At 45.0% G+C, this 18,955-nt stretch overlaps 1 protein-coding gene across 2 annotated transcripts in view; it reads left to right on the forward strand.

Annotated features, from left to right (window-relative positions):
* HS3ST4 (heparan sulfate-glucosamine 3-sulfotransferase 4) overlaps nucleotides 1-17,352 on the forward strand; it is a 404,483-nt gene extending 387,131 nt beyond the window's left edge. Inside the window, exon 2 of one of the 2 annotated variants that reach the window (XM_029222058.1) lies at nucleotides 16,631-17,352. In XM_029222058.1, coding sequence (XP_029077891.1) covers nucleotides 16,631-17,267 — 637 coding nt within the window. In that variant the 3' untranslated portion in view covers nucleotides 17,268-17,352. The remainder of the gene's footprint in view (nucleotides 1-16,630) is intronic. The other variant, XM_029222059.1, reaches the window with a different exon arrangement.
* The last annotated feature ends 1,603 nt before the right edge of the window (nucleotides 17,353-18,955 follow it).

Here is an 18,955-nt window from a genome sequence, read left to right on the forward strand (position 1 = left end):
AAACCCACACACATATGGTCACCTTATTTTTGATAGAGGAGGCAAGGATATACAATGGAGAAAAGACAGCCTCTTCAATAAGTGGTGCTGGGAAAACTGGACAGCTACATGTTAAAGAATGAAATTAGAGCACTCCCTAACCCCATACACAGAAATAAACTCAAAATGAATTAAAGACCTAAATGTAAGGCCAGACACTATCAAACTCTTAGAGGAAAACATAGGCAGAACACTCTATGGCGTAAATCACAGCAAGATCCTTTTTGACCCACCTCCTAGAGAAATGGAAATAAAAACAGAAATAAACAAATGGAACCTAAGGAAACTTAAAAGCTTTTGCACAGCAAATGGATTTAATTTTGTAAAACATTTGGAACATATAGTAAGATCTCAGTAAATATTATATAGAACATTTGTTGGTATGCGTACGTTTTAGGTATTGTCAGGGATTTCCCAAATAGGCTGTGGAACTCCTTGATGACAGGGACGGCTAATACTGATCTTCATCTTCTGGGACTTAGCAGACCATCTGGTATACAGTGATCAGTCAGAAATTGCTTAGTAAATGAATGAATAAATTGCTGATTGATGAGCATTGGTACCCAGTGGGCCCCAGTAGCACTAAGAGAAATCCTGCTTCCTTTCTCCACCCCACCCCCATCCCACCACTCCTGCCCATCCAGGAGACACAGAATAACTTACACTACAAAGACACAAACATGCTGAGGACTGAGTTAAATGCAGGATGAAACCAGGAAGATGACATCACAAACAACCCCTGGAAGAAAAAGAAACTCATGCTCCTTCCATTGACTCCATGGCAAAATGAGCTGTGATTTACTCCTGCAAATAACCAGCTGTAAAATATTGACAGCTAATTTCCTCTACCTTCCAGGGTGGCAGCGACAAAGGGAGGCAGGCTGTTTAGGTAGTAAATGCAGAATGCAGTCACCATGTCAGTGGCCCTGTTTCCTGCAGCAGCCTCGGGTGACAGCATCATTTATACTTTCCACGCACACAATCTTTTCTGCGTGTTTGTGCGTCTCAATTACAGGCCGTTGAGGTTTGTGTGGTAGGCATTATGGATTTATGAGCCAGAGCAAACATTAACTGGCACTAGTAATTCGTCTAGGGGTAGAGGAAGAGAGAGGAGGGAGCAACTGGGCACGGCGCTGGTACCCTGGCAGTGCATCACAGGTCTGGGATGCAGAAATTAGCACACAGCTGGGACAGAAATGTCCTGTCCATCTGGAGACACCTGCTCTCCCAGGCTCATCTCCTGGTATGTCCATCTCTCCACACCCCCAACCCCAGAATGTAGAAGTGTCACAGGGCTCAGTCCTTGGACCTTTCCTCATCTTTGTATACACCTTAGCGTATACCATCTGTGTATGTCGGCAACATTCAATATTTCACCACCCAGATCTCTTCCAGACTCACTGCTTACCAGGCATTTCCATCTGGATGTCTAAAATCATCTCAAGCATAACGTGTCTGAAGCAGAGCTCCTAATCTTCCCCCACTCTAAACCCAGATCTTCTCTCAATGTCTTCCTCCAACCCAGTTGCTCGGGGCTGTTGCCTTGGAGTCACCCTAACACCTCCCATTCCCCTTACAGTCCATCTGCAAATTCTATTAGCTCTTTCTTCCAAGTATGCCCAGACTCTGCCCACTACATCACTCCCACCATCATCTCTTATCTGGACAGCTGCAGTCGCTTCCTCAGAGCTTCCCAGCTTCTAAATCCCTGTGCAGTCAATTCCAATTCATCTGTGGAAAGTGGTCCTGGAAAATTGCAATTCAGATCATGACACTTAGTCTTCTGCTCAAAAAACTCCAAGGACTTCCCATCACACTCAGAATGAAGTTTCATCATCAGGCCTCCCATTACCTCTCTGATCTCATCTTCTGCCATGGTCTCCAGTCCCACTGGCCTCCACCTTGCCTCTCTGCACACTAAGAACCCTCCTACCCCAGGACCTTTGCACTAACTGTTTCCTCTGCTTAGAACAGGTTTCTCCCAGAGAGCCACATAATTTTTTCCTTCAATTTCCATACACACACACACACACACACACACACACACACACACATATATATATATTCATTCTCAGGTAGAGAAGGATTTCTTAAATAAGAAACAAAAGTGCTAGCCACAAGAGTGGTAAATTAATCTACTTTAACATTAAGACTTTTGACCATCAAATACACATAAAGAAGGTCATAAGTTAAGCCACAAACTGGGAGAAGATCATTGCAATCTACGTAACAAAGGAGTAGTACCCAGAATACACAAAGAACCCCTATAAATAAAAAAAGAAAAACAATCCAATAGAAAAATGGGCAAAAGATACAGATATTTCAACAAGGAGGAAACACAAATCATCAATAAATGAAAAAGATCTCCCAAACTGAGAGAGATTCAAAGTAAGACAGTAGCAGACATTAAGTCACAAGGAGGATGAATGTGAGCTCTTCTGCACAGGTGGAGGGAATATAACTTAAGCACCATCATCTTATAAGGGTAAGCATCTCAGAGCTCATGATTCAGTATTTCCATTATTTGGAAAATACCCAAGAGAGATTCTTCCCCTTTATACCAGGAGGCATGTACAAGAACTTACATAGCAGCATTGTTCATAAAGCAAACAACCCCAATGTCCATCATCAGAAAAAATGGATAAATAATGCCATGTCCACGCAATGGAATATTATACGGCAGTGAAAATGGATTTGCTAACAGTAAATGCAATGGCATTAATAGATTTTATAAAGATATTGTTTAAGTTTTAAAAAAATTAGCAGAAGACTAGAGTATTACGCCATTTTGAAAAAAACCAACAAAACTAAACAGCATATTGTTTAGAAATGCAACATATGATACACCCACATACAAGAGAATAACAAACTCAGAATTCAGGAGAGTGGGTTTTTTAGTCTTTAGGTCATTTCCCTAGTAACTCTCAGCTTTCTTGTCGCCTTGTGGGTGGGTGGAGGTCACAAGACTGGTTTTGGTCAGTCAATTAGCAGAAATGATGAGAATCATTTCCAGGCCGACCATCTAATTACCAATGTGGTATTTTTCCGGATTGCTCACGTACTCACTGTTCCTCCCCTTCTTCCTCTTTCTTTCTCTCATCTACCCCTCTGGCACAACATCCGGGAACGTTTGAGATGGTGGGGAGCTTCACACAGATAGATGCAGCGCTATCAGTAATTTATGGGTTGGTATATATTTATGATATATTTATATTATATTACATCATATTATATTATATTATATTATACTATACTATACTATACTATATTATATTATATTATATATGTTCCAGGGAAGCTGTACAGAGGAGGAGGCCTTTGGATCAGGCATGCCATGAACAAGGGCTCCACCAGTCAGTGGGCAGGAAGGAAAGGGTATTTCAGGAAGTTGGAACATCATATGCAAAATCTAAGATATGACAAAATCCATTGTTTCCAGGAAATGGCAAGATAATTCTAAGAGGCTAAAATGCAGAGTGCAGGGGGCACACGGCAGGGCTGTGGCCAGAGCACAGCACTCCTCACCGACGAACTGACGTGCAGGGGTCAGCAGGGCCTGGCTACAGTTTATTCTTGCCAGCAGACCCTTCCTTTGAGTTTTGTCCCTCCCTTACTTCTGCTTGGTTGCACCCAGTCACACTCATTTCTGCATAGATTATTTTCCCATCAATATTTCTCAATGCCCAAGGTTCACATGACACTCCACCTGTTCCTGGTGCTGCCAGGGGCACAAGCATTCCCGGCAAAGGTCTGTTATAGCATCTGGAAAGAGCAGGGGGATTAATCTGGTCCAACCAAGCAAGCTTTTCCTGGGAGCCATTTTGGCCTTTTCCCCAAGTTGCTCAGAGTCTGATAAAGGAGACAAGGAAATACATATGTGCCATATTGTGGGATGAGTCAATGGTAGAAATAGACCAGGCAGCAGACTCCACAGCAGGGAAGTGTCTTGTCATCCTGGGGCAAACAGGGCATGTGGGCTGAGTCCTGAAGGATGGTTATCACCAGGTTGGCGAAATAAAAAGGGTCAGTACCATTAGGCGCTGGTGAGGGGACAGGGGTATATATCCTCACACGGTATGAGTGGAGCATACTTTGGCATGACCACCATGGAGGGCTGCGTTAGGAAAATACTCGAACGGGTACATACAAAGAGAGGCGTGTGCAAAGGTGCTCACGTTAGCCGTCTTTGTCATCATGGAAAACTGATGACAATCCAAGGAGCCTTTACAGGGAAATGGCTAAGTAAACTGTGGTTTGCATATGCTATAGAACGCAACATCCATTTAAAAATGGGAAGTGAACTGATAAGGGAAAATCTCAAGAAGTATTCTTTTTTTCTTTTTCTTTTTTTAAATTAACTTTATTGGAGTCTAGTTGCTTTACAATGTTGTGTTACTTTCTACCGTACAGCAAAGTGAATCGGCTATACGTATACATATATAGATGATCTTATTTGCAAAGCAGAAATAGAGACACAGACGTAGAGATCAAGAAGGATTCTTGAGTAGAAAACCCAAATTTTATTTTATTTTTTTAACATCTTCATTGGAGTATAACTGCTTCACAATGGTGTGTTAGTTTCTGCTTTATAACAAAGTGAATCAGCTATACGTATACATATATCCCCATATCTCCTCCCTCTTGCGTCTCCCTCCCACCCTCCCTATCCCACCCCTCTAGGTGGTCACAAAGCACCGAGCAAAAACCCAAATTTTAGAATGCTGCATAGGGTAGTATACTATTTGTGTCAACATACTCACTCCCAAGTGCTTACATATTCACCCAAAGACACTGGGCTCTGTGCGGGAGGGCTAAGCTATGAGACTAATGATGAAAGACTGTCAGGGGTGACTGAAGGCAGATGGGGAGCTGTAGGCAGTGGGAAACATCTGTCTGTAGAGGAGTCAATGGTATTATGTTTTTCTGCAACTAAGCCAGCCATCTGGACCTAGAAAGGGAAACATCTGATTCCCCTGGAATCAGAGTAGCATATCTACCCAATTCAAGGCGCACAGGTTTGAGGCTTATTAAGAACACATCCACACAGGTTGACAAGTAAAGAGGAAGCCTGTTTCCCAAGGCAGCATATCAAGTGTGTACTGAGCTCCGGAATGGGACCAAAAATTCTGTAGACCAGGAAGAGTGAGTCCAGGCAGAAGATGAGATCCACAGTCATCTGGGGGCAATGTCCTGCTTCCCTGGGATCTTTGAGCATAAGCAGAGTCTTACTCTGCCAGGACTACTGTGAGAGGGTCTGGGGAGGAGCGTAAAAAGAGAAGAGCAAGGGAGTATTCATTCCCCCTGAAAACATCCTCCAGAAATGGAGCTTTCTTAACATGTTGATACCATGACTGCGGTGTCACTGTGGATAGATGTGAGAGGAAGAAGTTTGTAGGCAATTGATCACACATGCAGCAAAGGCTGTGACTTTTTTTTTTTTTTGCGGTACGCGGGCCTCTCACTGTCGTGGCTTCTTCCGTTGCGGAGCACAGGCTCAGGACGCGCAGGCTCAGCGGCCATGGCTCACGGGCCCAGCCGCTCCGCGGCATGTGGGATCCTCCCGGACCGGGGCACGAACCCGCGTCCCCTGCATCGGCAGGCGAACTCCCAACCACTGCGCCACCAGGGAAACCCAAGGCTGTGACTCTGTATGTGCTCCTCCCCAGCCAGCCAGCAGCACAGCTCCGTGGACCTGGATTTTTCCAAGGCTCCCGCCCCTTGGTGCTAGAGCCTGGCCAGGACGCTGAGTCCAGCCCCTGAGAAGTCTGGCAAGATGTGCAGAGCCTCAGTGAAGGGGGTTGGGCCGTGAGCAAAAGGAAGCATCAGCTCTCAGCCTTTCCTACCTTCTCACCAGCTGGAGGTGAAGAGATGGAGGCCCACCTACCACCAGCTTAGACCTTACTTCACTGCCCTTGCCTTGCTGCATGGATGCATGAAATGAGTAAAATGTATAAAGTGTGTAAAAATGTAAATGTGCACATCCAGAGGGGTCATTCGTTTATTCATTGTCATTTATGAAGTACCTGTTATATACAATGCTCCATTAGAGACAGATATAGTACCTAGTGAATAAGAAAAAGTTCTGCCATTGCAGAGTTCAGTTCCGGGTAGAAGGGCATCAGAAATCATGTGAACTGGTGAGTAAAGTAGATAAGTCCAAATCTTGACCAATGCCACATGGTGTGAACAAGAAGAGAAACCAGACGATGGGATAGACAGTAACTTGGAGCAGGCATGATTTTTGATAGAATGATCAGGGAAAGCCTCTCTGAGAGATGACTTCTGAGTGGTATGTTGATGTCACAAAAATCATAGCTGATGGACCAGACCAGCGTTATCCAATAGAATGTTACGTGATGATGGAATATACTAGAGCTGTACCTCCAACACAGTAGCCATTGGCCATTTGTAGCTATTGTGCACTTGAGATGTGGCTATTGTCCCTGAGAAATTAAATCTTCAATTCAATTTAATTTTAATTAATTTAAAGTTAAATAGTTCCATGTGGCTAGCGGCTTTCATAATAATCCAAAGCCAGACACTTAATATGAGACCTGAATGATGGGAAGAAGCCAGCTCTCTCCATCCTTCTTCCTAACTTTCTTTCCTCCTATCCTTCCTCCTTCCCTTCCTCCCTCCCTCTCCTCCTTCCTTCCTCTTTTCCTTTATTCTCCCTTCTCTTCTTTCCAACTGTGCTTTTTCCCCCCTTCTTTCCTTCATCTCTTCCATCATTGGGCAAATATTTATTGAGACCTATGTCTCAATTCTAGGCACTAAGTGAGATGCTGGAGACTCAGCAGGATACAGAAGTGCCAAACTGTCTTCCTTCTTGGGAGCTTGCTTCCTTTAGGACAGACAGACCAGACACAAGAAAATGAACACATAAACAAGATAATGTCAGATAACAAGAAGCCCTAGGAAGGGAACAAAAGAGGCTGGTGTGAAGGAGAGTGATTTAGATGGTCCCTGGGGAAGGGGATTGCCCTCTGAGTAGGTGATGTTTGAACCAAGACTTGAATAATAATAAGGAGCCAGTTGTGGGACGAGTAGAGGAGTGTGTGTGTGTGTGTGTGTGTGTGTGTGTGTGTGTGTAAAAGAGAAACACCCTGTAGGAGATCAGTGTGCATGAATATGTGATGATATAACATTAGAATCTTCAATCTTTGGGGCACAGTATGTGTGCCTGTTTATGTATATCCTTCTAGTTGTGCACTGATCTTCTTTCCTATTTGTCATTTCTCCATCTGTTACATGATCAGATGGATGGGTTTGAAAATCTGTTTAGTATTTCATGCGCTCCAAGCTGTGAAAGTCAGGTCTAAGTACAGGCACAGCAGGGCGCACTGATGAATTTATGATTGTGCTTTACATCATTGAAGCTAGAGATCTTGATTTGGGGATGCACCCTTATGAAGGAAATATCTCAAGGACACACCTGGAAGGCTCTTACTTGGGCACTTCGTAGGAGAGGAGGTCCTGCCATCCTGGCCAAACGTAGGGAAAAGAGGGGTTTCTGGGCTGCATTCTGTTGGCGGAGAGAACAAGTTTCCTTCAACACTAGAGTTGGTGCCTGGCCATGTGACAAAATATTGTTCTTCCCAGCACCATTCACACCTGCCCTTCATATGCATGGATGCCTCCATCTTGACCGAGTTATTTAACAAGTTTCCATGGGCAGGCATGAGTCGACCTGAGCAGCCCTTCCACCAATAAAACATCCAGTGCTTTATTATATATATATCGGTCTAGCCGATTAGATTCCTTGCATCACAAGGAAGAGACACGTACAAATTATTTACAAAAGCAAAGTTTGTTTTAAGGATGCACATGAGATAAACATGAAATAACCTCACGGTCAGCACAGGTCCTAAGATGGCATTCTCTGTGAATGCACAGTGAGTAAACAGGATTCGTATATAATAGCAACAATAATTAACACTTGTACTCAGCAGTTAATTCCTTCCAGGCTCCGTGCTTAAGCCTTCATTCATTCTGGCTGCTGTAACAAAAATACCATAGACTGAGTGGCTTAAGCAAGAAACAGTTATTTCTTACAGTTCTAAAAGCTGAGAATTCCAGGATCAAGATGCTGACAGATTCACTGCCTGGTGAGAACCTGCTTCCTGGCTCATAGAGGGCTATCTTTTCACTATGTCCTCACACGGCAGAAGGTGGGAGGGAGCTTTCTGGGGTCTCTTTCATAAGGGCGCGAATTCTATTCATGAGAGCTCCACCCTCATGACCTAATCCCCTCTCAAAGGCCACACCCCCAATACCATCCCATTGGGTGTTAGGATTTAACATATGACTTGTGTGGAGGGGGGCACACACATTCATTCTACAGCAGCACCATAAGCACCGGCCCTTTCAACCTTCATAAAACATGCTCTGAGCTAGGTCTTGCTTGTGATACCCATTGTATGAGGAAACTGAGGTGGTTAAATAAGTTTCCCAAAGTCCGTTAGAGTGAGGACGGCAGAGCCAGGATAGAGCCACACAGTAGGGCTGAGACATGCAAAGGATGACAGGGGCAGACTCAGCAGGAGCAAGCAGGGCTTGGCTCAGCCGCAGGATGCAGGTGAGAAGGAAGCGGGGCTGGCAGCACCCCCAAGGCAGTGATGAGCAGACACACACCTGGGAGTGCAGTGTGCGGCGGAGAGACCTGGAACGGGGCCTTCCCGAGAGGAGCCCTCTCCTGTCACCGTCTGTTAAATCGTGAGCACAAGGTGCCCAGGCAGACAACGCTGACACCTCCATAATCATCATTTAATTGTGGCACCTGCCCTTTGAAACGCCGAGCCCGAGGAAAGAAAATACAATAAAACAGCTAATAGCAGTTGGTGTGTGAGGTTCTGCAGTGGGACACTCTTTGAATGTGTATGAATAAAGGATCAGAGAAGTATACTCTGGGTGGAATCCCCAGTCAGGGGCAGGTGAAGTGAGCCGTAATCTTGTGAATTCAAAATCAGGGAGCATCTTGTTTTCGAATCTCTGGAGTGAGATGGTCCAGTAACAAGAGAGGAGGGATTGGAGGGAGAGGTGTGGGTAAGAAGGCACTGATGGAGCTGAGGTTGTAAGTAGGCAAAGGTTTAGATTTTAGAACCCTGCTTCCCAACCTGTGGGCTTGAAAATTATTGCAGGGACCTTCGCATCCCTATAGATACCAAACACTGAGTATAAACTACATCAATAAAAATCTCATACACACACATATGCGCACACATGGCCACATTCAAAAATGTAGGTTCAGTGGCGATGACTCAATCACAAATTCATTTTAAGGGATTGTCAAATTCATAGTTGTTTTTTGTCCATATGTGTTTTCTAAATCAAACCATATGGGGCTTCCCTGGTGGCTCAGTGGTAGAGAGTCCGCCTGCCGATGCAGGGGACACGGGTTCGTGTCCCTGTCCGGGAGGATCCCACGTGCCGCGGAGCGGCTGGGCCCGTGAGCCATGGCCACTGAGCCTGTGCGTCCGGAGCCTGTGCTCTGCAACGGGAGAGGCCACAGCAGTGAGAGGCCCGCGTACCGAAAAAGAAAACAACAACACTGTGGTCATGTGTCATTCAAAACTGGAATGCTTTCCTCATTCTTCTCCAGTTATTCAAATTCTTTGTGTTTCTTCAAAGCCCAGCTCCTTCTGTTTGCCTTCTTCCTCCCCTTCCTTCCTCAGTCCTTTCCTTCCTCTTGTCTTCATTTCTCCTTCCTGTCGCTTCTAGGTGCCTTCATTCTTTGCTTCAGCTCTCTCCCTCCTTTCCTCTCCTCTGCCCTCACTTTTCTGTCACCTCCTTCTCCCTCTTGGTGGCAGGTGTGATTTTGTCTGAAAAGAGACCTCTGCCCACACCAGAGATGCCTCATCTGAAGCACAGACCCCACTTTACAAAAATGGGAAGTTCAGGTGTGTCCTTCAAAGGACTTGCAGTCTGTTGCAGGGCAGGTACCATGCCTGCTTTGGCATCGCTATATACCCGACATAATAAGCACCAGCAAACACTCGTTGGAATGAATGAGGGAATTCATATTAACATAGCCCTCTCATGGTACAGGTCCAGAGAGGGAAAAGTCCTTGTCCTAAATGCATTTGGCAAGTTAGTTCTTAAGTCAGAGCTATAACTCAGGATCCCTTCTTTCTCACCTTCAGTTTGGTCCTTAGCCGTATGGCCCTGGCAAAGGCTGCTTTTCTTGGGTCTTTACATAAGAAATGTGGTTTCCAAAGGGTTTGACTTTTCATCTTCAGGGATTCCAGGATTCATAAACTTGGATTTGAAAAGCAGCATGAACTTTCCAAAAGAATGAGGCCGAAAAGTAGTCCTGAGCGGGGTTTATTGTCTCTTTGACTCAGTTTCCACATCTCTATAATGGGCTCAGTGAATTGTATGCTCCTTGTGCAGTTCAGCCAGAATAATATGTGAAATTGTCCGTCTCGATGCTTGGCAAGTAGCAGGCACCCGATTGAATTTCTAAGTTTCTTTCCTCAATGCAGAAGAAACAGCCTTACCTTGTGCCCTGGCTCTAACCACCATTCTCTTGGGTTACAGTTTATCTGGAGGCCTCAGAAAATATTGCTCATTTATGCACCATTTATCCCACTGGATAATGCATTTGGGAAAATGTGAGGTGCCCACATACCTCTGATTCAGGCAAGCGAAAGGCAAGCTCAGCTGCTAACCCTTCCGGAGAGCATGGGCTCTTTACATCTAATACGGGTGACTGCCTTCTCCCTCGGCATTCGTGATGGTGTCCATTTGCTTCAATTGATGACGCCCCGGAGAGAGATGTCGCAAATTGAACGATGGAGTTTGATCTGGCAAGAATTTCTGGGGCTTCTGGCCTGGGTTTCTGTAACTCCCAGTGGTGAGTCAGTGACAGCCCACCTTTACAACACACATAATGAGGCTCCGTTTAAGATTCAGCTTTGCCATCTACCAGCAGAGTGACCTTGGGCCAGTCACGTAACCTTGTTGAGCCTCTGTCGTTTGGTTAAACATTGCCAGGCAGTAACTAAGAGCTCTGGCTAAAGTTCACGACAGACCTGGGGTTGAATTTCAACGCTACCTCCTGTTACTTTGGACTAACATATCAATTTCACTGAGCCTCAGTTTCCTGACCTCTGAAGTGGTGAAGGTAGTAGTACCTTCTTAAGAAAGTTGTTTTAAAAATTCACGGCTAATGTATTGTAAGCCTACTATCTGTGAGGCAATCTTTTAGGCATTAACTCATATCATTGTCACAAAATCCCTATGAAATGGGTATTATCAGTATGACGCCTGTTTTCCAGATAATGCAACTGAGACACAAATTACTTGGGTTGGTAATTTGCCCGGAGTCACAGAGCTAATAAGTGGATCCAAATTTGGTTCCTCTGGAGGCTATGCTCTTAACCACCAGGCTGTAGAGCCCAGTGTCTGAAAGTGCTTAGAGACATTGATCTGGTGTCAGAATTTGAACTCTCAACCACCAAACAGCACAGAGAGAGCACTGGATAAATGGCGTATGATAACTACTGTAGGATCGCTATTATTGTTGTTTCCTATGAAGCCCTGGATGCTGACCTGCATCCAGATGGGGCTTGTGCTCAGCCCAGCTCCCCCACCAGCACAGCGGAGGTGGTGGAGGGCGAGCGAGTTGGATCGTGTCTCATAAACATTTGGGGTTGTGAGAGCAGCTGTGTGATCCTGCAGGCTGATTCTCGCTTCAGGACTGTGTGTTGACGCTGATGTCACGGCTGCTCTGAGCACCCCAGATACTGTTAACGAGCCTTTCCAAGCCCAGATGCAGTGTTTTCTCACCATATGGTACACACTGCAGTGCAGGGTCCTTCAGATGAGGGATGGCTTGGAATTCAGAAACACTGAACCCCACGTGAGGGAAACCTACTTAGAGGAGCCCTCCAAACTGCCCCAATTCTCCTGACTGCTGGGGATCCTGTTTTCATTCGTATGTCATTCGTTCATTCATCTAATAACCCCACATAGTTATGGGGCAGCTGCCACACGGCAGGCACTGAGGATACAAAGGTGAATAAAACATTGCCCATGGCTTCCGGAAACTGAGCTTAGCCATGGAGGGGTGGGAACCAACCATATTATGACATTCTCCTAAGCTCTGTAATACAGGAAGTTATCAAAGACCCTGGACATTCAAAGGAGTTAGTGAAAATCTTTGCTATGGAATTTAAAGATTTGCTTTGCACACCAGCATCTGAATGCTTTTCCTTATTCAGGAGAACTCCCCAGATAGGCAGAGGTTAGGTCCCACCTTCTACTAGTGAAGGTGAAGAGAATCTGACATTCCTTCACCCTACTTTCTGGCAGGTGGGCTGTGAACTCATGATATAAATGTCCACCTCCAACTGGGACCTCCCTTGAGTTCCAGACTCCTGTATCAGGATGATTACTCAACTCCTTCACTTGAGTATTTCAGATTCCACGTCCAAAATCAGACTTGGTATCTTCCCCTGAAACTAGCTTCTTTCTCAGTTGTCTCCACGTCAATAAACTGCACTACTACTTACCCATTAGCTCAGGCCAACAATCTTGGAGTCTTCTATGACACTCTCTCTCTCTCTTGCACACACATCCCACCCATCCTAAAGAACTGTTGGCCCTACCTTTTAAAGGCATCCTAATTGTGAACACTGCTTCCCAGGTTGCCCTCTCCACCTGCATTCCTGCCACCCCCATCTCTAACCTGCTCTCCTGAAGTGGCCTCTTAGCAGGCTGCCTTCCTTCTGCTCTTGCCACATGCCTGTGCGTTCTCAGCAAAGCAGCCAGGAAAAAAAATCTCTTAAAATGTAAATTTTATGTTGTCTTGTTTCATGTTCTTCAGTGGTTTCTCATCACACACGGAATAAAACCCAGTGTCTTCCCATGGCCCCTAAGACCCACTGTGGTCTTTCCCTCCCCACCCCTTGACCTTATTTTCTCACTTTCTTAGCTTTGCTCAGTCCCCTGTGGCGTGACTGGTCTCCTCCCCATCCCTCAAGCACAGAAAGATGCGAGAACATGGGCAGTCAAAATGTCAGACCCAGTCAAGAAGAACTTCCCTAAAACCAGGAGAGAGAAGGAAACTTGGGATGAATCATTCCTGAGAAAGTAGAGGGAGACAACATCCAAAGCCCACTTTGGGAGAAGTTGGTCTTACACATAGACCGCCCTCTCTAGTCTTTTAGGAAGAGCGACACTAGGATAGATACAGAAATAGCTGCTGTGTCATGGGCCCAGGTGAGAAGACTGGTGAGGGGACAAGGCCTGAGAAATGAGCAGATTAGGACAACAAAACCCATCACCACAAAGCCTCGGCTTAGGACAGGAGATAAATGGTTTATTCATCACATATTTATTCAGCACCTGCTATTTGCCAGAAACTGGTGGTAGGTGTTTGCTTGGCCAGTGAGCTTAGGAACCAAGGATATACTCACCCAGTGAGACTTCGAAAAAGTATCTTTAGGTTCTGAGTCTGTTTCCTTCTCTCTATAAGTGAAATAGTAATGATACCCGCTCTGTTGATTAAAATTGTTATTTCTGTGATGCTATAAAGAGCTCTCCTTTTATCAGATGTAGCAGTAACACTGGAAGCTCTGTCAGGGAACGGACCTTGTCTGTTTTGTTCACTAGTATATTGCCGTTTATGGAAGTGAGCGTTTATGGAATGAATGAATGAACGAATATAACTGATTCAGAATCATTTTTGGAAAGGGGGTACTGCTACTTCATTGATTTTGAGCAGCTACTGGATAGCTTCTTACCAGCAAAAAATCCTGTGTATCTCATGCAACAACAGTTGTATCTTGGCTTAATGAGATGGTTTTACCATGTGTGCCCCAAATGCAGGAACTGTCCTCAAGTGCATGGTGTAATCCATCTGTAACATGATGATCAAAGCCATTTAGGCGCCTCTGCTCCCCTCTACCTTCTCCATTGCCTTCTCTAGCCCCGCTCCTCTCATTGCCTTTTGCACCAAGCACTGAGCTAGTCACATAATTACTCCTATACACGCCGGCTTATAGGCTGGCTACCATTTATCTCAGATGCTTCTGATAAAAGACTCGAGATCAACACAGATCTTGACAGACTGTAACAATTAGCTGAAGTGAAGGAGATGAATTTGTCAACGTAAAGATAAACACTGAGGTCTAAGAAGTGACTGGCAGAGACTGGAGGAGAAGAAAAACCTAGCAGCTGCTCCTTGCTAAAGAAAAATACAGCAAATTAAAAGAAGCAAGATATATCTGAGGGGCAAAAATCTGGAAGAGGCCATGTAAAAATATCTATCTTCAGTATTTTTTGCATCAACATTTATTTAATATTTTTAATATTTAATATATTTCTGTAATAAAAGAAGAGAATCTCTCTCTCCAACTGAAAGAAAAGTAGGATATCAGTATATTCTTTCAACTTCAGCTGAACTAGTAGCAGCTTCCCCATTGCTCACCAGTCTCCAGATCAGGAAGAACGGTTGATGACGCTGGCTTGAATCAGAATATCCTTCTTTTCTAGATCAGTTCCTTAGTTCCCATGTTGTTCACCTTTTCCATTTGGTCAAATGGAAATATCTTCTCCTTACTCTTCTCTAAGAATTGCTGTGCCAATGATCTTGTGCCTCTTAAAATTCTGGCATTCACTGGACAGTATTCTAAGTGATTTACCTGCATTATCGCGTTCAATCTTCATTACAATCCTATAAGGGAGGGACTCTTGTTAACCCTATTTTTTAGATGAGAAAATGGAGATTCAGAGTGGGTTTAGTCACTTCATCAAGGTGACATAGGTAGTCAGAACTCTTAAATCAGGCACATGTGACTCCCGTAAAACTGTGGTCCTGAGCCCCACCCCTCCAAACGTCACAATTAAACCTGATAAGAGCCAAACAGGCACACAAACATGAAAACTTTCAGAATACTGGGGAGATAATATCAGTTCAAGATGAGCATGATTATTTATGGCCAGGACTATTGCTTTGATCTGAAAACTCCTCACTGCCCAACCATTATACACGAACCACATCAACCTCCATGTGAATTCTCTACATTAGGCAAGTGCCTCTTGCCTGATAAAAATGCTTGCCGAGGAAGCTCAGAACCCAGTAGCAATTAATTATTGACAGAGCATGTGAATTAGAGGTAAAAGAAGAATCCTTCCTTCTCCACACACGCAATAGTAAATAAATTTAATTATGGTAGGGGAAGCTGAGGGATCTTCGTCTGTATTAAGTTTTATTAGCTGAGACATTTAAAAGCATGTCATCATAACAAAGAGGTCTTGTGTAATCCCAAATGTACCACTTTGGTGCAAGGCTCGGAAGTGAATGGACTTAATGGAGATGGATGGAGCATGTGGTGGCAGATGGCCTGCTGTACCGACAGGTACAAGTACATCAAACTCCTTTAATCTCTTGAAGTTCCCAAGTAAGACAAGGCCACTCTGAAGGCAAACATGGATGGAGGGGTGGGTTTGGAGAAGCAACCTTGGGAAGGAAACCAAGAGATATGGGTCCTGCTGTGGGATCTGTCACTGGCTCACTGGGCAACCTTGGGAGCCAAGAAAGAAGAAATCCCATGTATAAAACTAATTCTATGCTAGATGCTGTCACGCTGTGTGTCACACTATATGTCATTCGTTTCATCCTCAACTGAACTTGAAGCAAGTTTTAGGATTTTTACAGTTGAGGATAATAAGGCTCAGGGACGTGATTCAACTTGCTGAGGTCGCAAAGCCTGTCTGATTCCCTGTCTCTGGGCTTCAGTTTCCTCATTTGCATAAAGATGCCTTTGGATTAGGTTAGGGGTCAAGAAATGTTTTCTTAAAGGGCCAGATAGGAAATACGTTCAGCTTTGCATGTCATATAGTCTCTGTTGCAACTACTCGACTCTGCTGATGTAGATGCAAAAAGCAGCCACAGAAAGGAATGTGTGGCCATGTTCCAATAAAAGTTTATTTATAAGCATTGAAATTTGAATTACATATAATTTTCACGCATCACAAAATTTTAGTCTTACTATTTTGTTTTTTTCCCCATCCTTTAAAGATGAAAAATCATTCTTAGCTGTGGGCCATACAATGACAGGAGGCAGGTAGTAGTTTGCCAACCCCTGGACTAGATCATCTTTGAGGTCTTGTTGAGCTCAAACGCTTTCCCAAAGCCACTACAACAATCATACCCTTGATTTATTAAGATCTTACACATGCCAGATTCTGTGCTAAATGCTTTAAAAGCATTATCTCCCTTAATCTTTTTACAACTGTGTGAAGTAGGTGCTATCATTATCTTCATTTCAGAGATTATAAAACTAATACATAGAGAAATTAAGAGTCGATCTAGGTTAAACATAACTGGTAAGAGATAGAGCAGAAATTTAAATGGAGGTGCATAAGATTCCCATGAATGAATTGCGCAGGCTTTATGCTGCTTTTTCTGATAATACTATAATCAGAGCTACAGAGGGATATATAGTCCAAAAAGAACTTCCAAGTGTACATGAATTTTATTGGGTAGCTCCCCGCTGGGCTATTTATATCATACATTTCGTGCAACAAGTTCAGTTATTTCTGGACAGGAATAATCACTCTTTTGTTTTCCTCCGTCTTCCAGAAATGTGATGCCTAAGACTTTGGATGGACAGTTAACCATGGAGAAGACACCAAGTTACTTTGTGACAAATGAGGCCCCCAAGCGCATCCACTCCATGGCCAAGGACATCAAACTCATCGTGGTGGTGAGAAACCCCGTGACCAGGGCCATCTCCGATTACACCCAGACACTGTCAAAGAAACCCGAGATCCCCACCTTCGAGGTGCTGGCCTTCAAAAATCGGACCCTAGGGCTGATCGATGCCTCCTGGAGCGCCATTCGAATAGGGATCTATGCTCTGCATCTGGAAAACTGGCTCCAGTATTTCCCCCTCTCTCAGATCCTCTTCGTCAGCGGTGAGCGACTCATAGTGGACCCCGCCGGGGAAATGGCCAAAGTACAGGATTTTCTAGGCCTCAAGCGTGTTGTGACTGAGAAGCATTTCTATTTCAACAAAACCAAGGGGTTCCCTTGCCTAAAGAAGCCAGAAGACAGCAGCGCCCCCAGGTGCTTAGGCAAGAGCAAAGGTCGGACTCATCCCCGCATCGACCCCGATGTGATCCACAGACTGCGGAAATTCTACAAACCCTTCAACATGATGTTTTACCAAATGACTGGTCAAAATTTCCAGTGGGAACAGGAAGAGGGTGACAAATGAGGCTAGAGATGTGGAGGGAAGGCTGGTGAATAGCTAGGGAGGCTCCTTACCTGAGTCCTGAATCCCCCAGGGTCTGCAGCCTCAGCCTTGCTGGGGTGCCAAGTAGATCTCCTCCTTTGTCCAATCAGGATTGCTTCCAACGCTGTTGGCTTAGGCAAAGGGATGGATCCCATGGCATACTCATGAGGGTACCAGGCCTGCCTGGGTAGCAGCATCTGGTTGACCAGATGGCCACCAGAATCCACTGCTAATTCTTGTCTTCTGCTCGTTAATCAAGTCTGAAGACAGGATACGTAAATAGTTGTCAAGGTCAGAGACAGTGGCATGAATGTTTGTTTAAATGACAAAAAAGAAAGGAAGGTCTACTTTTGGCCGGAGTCTCTCACTTTGATCTGGGAAGCCCGAGTTCTAGCCCCATATCTGGCAAAGGCCCCTGCTCTATCAACCTCTGCTTTGGCATCTTGCCAGAATACTAATTGTGGCCAATTGCTCCGGGACTCCTAGGGAGCAAGGTCCTTCCTCTTAAAGTGTCTCTAACCTTCTCCTTAAAGGTCTTGTCCCACAACCTTTGACTTACTCCCTCCTCACCTTATGAAGGCAGAGGCATGCATGTTTCTCACCAAAAAATGCTGACACCCCTGGAAGCCTTTCTAGGAGCCCCCGAAGGGGGGTTGAGTCTCTCTCTTTGTGAGCATCCTGGGCGGTGGAGAAGCTTAGCCTGCGCCTCCTTAGAATCAGAATCACAGGGCTGCTCTCCGAGCAGGGGGGTTGCAGCAGAGCTCAGAGCCCTGAGGTTGGGAAAGATGAATGCCATCTCTGGGAGTGAAAAAAAGAAAGCCAGTCATTTTGGTGGGAGGTCTCCATCCCTGAAGACCCTCAGCCGCATGGTTCTGACACATGCTATCAGGATGGGCTCTGTCCCTTAGGGTCCCCAGAGGGGCGAGGACCAGAGAGCTGGCATGTCTTTTGTCATGAATAACCTTTAGCAGCACAACCCGCAGGGGATCGCTCACCATCCTTCTCTTTGTCCCACCGTCTCCCCTACATGGTCATCTCGTGCTTCCTTTGCTTAACTTAGAGATGGCACACATTGGGGCAGTGACAAGAGGGCTGACTCCATTTATCAGATCCAGTGTATGGGGGTGGGGGAGGGTAAAGGCTGTCTGCAGACACCCCCATCAAGGGCCGCTGCATAAAATGTCCCTTCCCATTAGTTTGATTCCATTAAAATGCAGCATTTGACATAAAGCGCTCTTCACAGATCTCCAAAACCAGGAACTGTTCTAGCAAAATTGGAAATATGTATGAGTGGGGGGGGGAGTGAAATCTGTTCGGCTGTTATTAAACTGTCATTTCTCCCGCTAACTGAAAACTGTGTTGTTATAAAGCTTAATGCAATCTGATTAATGGGCTTTGATGGTGTGTTTGTGTTGGTCACCTCCATTCCCACCTCTACCCCTACCCTCGAATTCTGGGAGTATCCCTTCTCTGGGATAGCCGGAAAGACCCAGATTGGAGAATCTTTCAGGGAATTCTGTCCGGACGATTCTTGAAATAGCACAGAGGAAGCAACTGCTGTAGGGGGTGCGGTACCCTCCTGTCTTAACCCATCCTGGCAAAGAACGGACTGACGTGCCAGATTCAGAAACAAATAAATTTTTTCCAGATAAGAAAGTGGTTATTGAGCT

The sequence above is a fragment of the Monodon monoceros genome, unplaced genomic scaffold, assembly GCF_005190385.1.
Source record: "Monodon monoceros isolate NGI ecotype Baffin Bay Population unplaced genomic scaffold, NGI_Narwhal_1 Super_Scaffold_13, whole genome shotgun sequence".
In the NCBI taxonomy this organism is placed as follows: Eukaryota; Metazoa; Chordata; class Mammalia; order Artiodactyla; family Monodontidae; genus Monodon; species Monodon monoceros.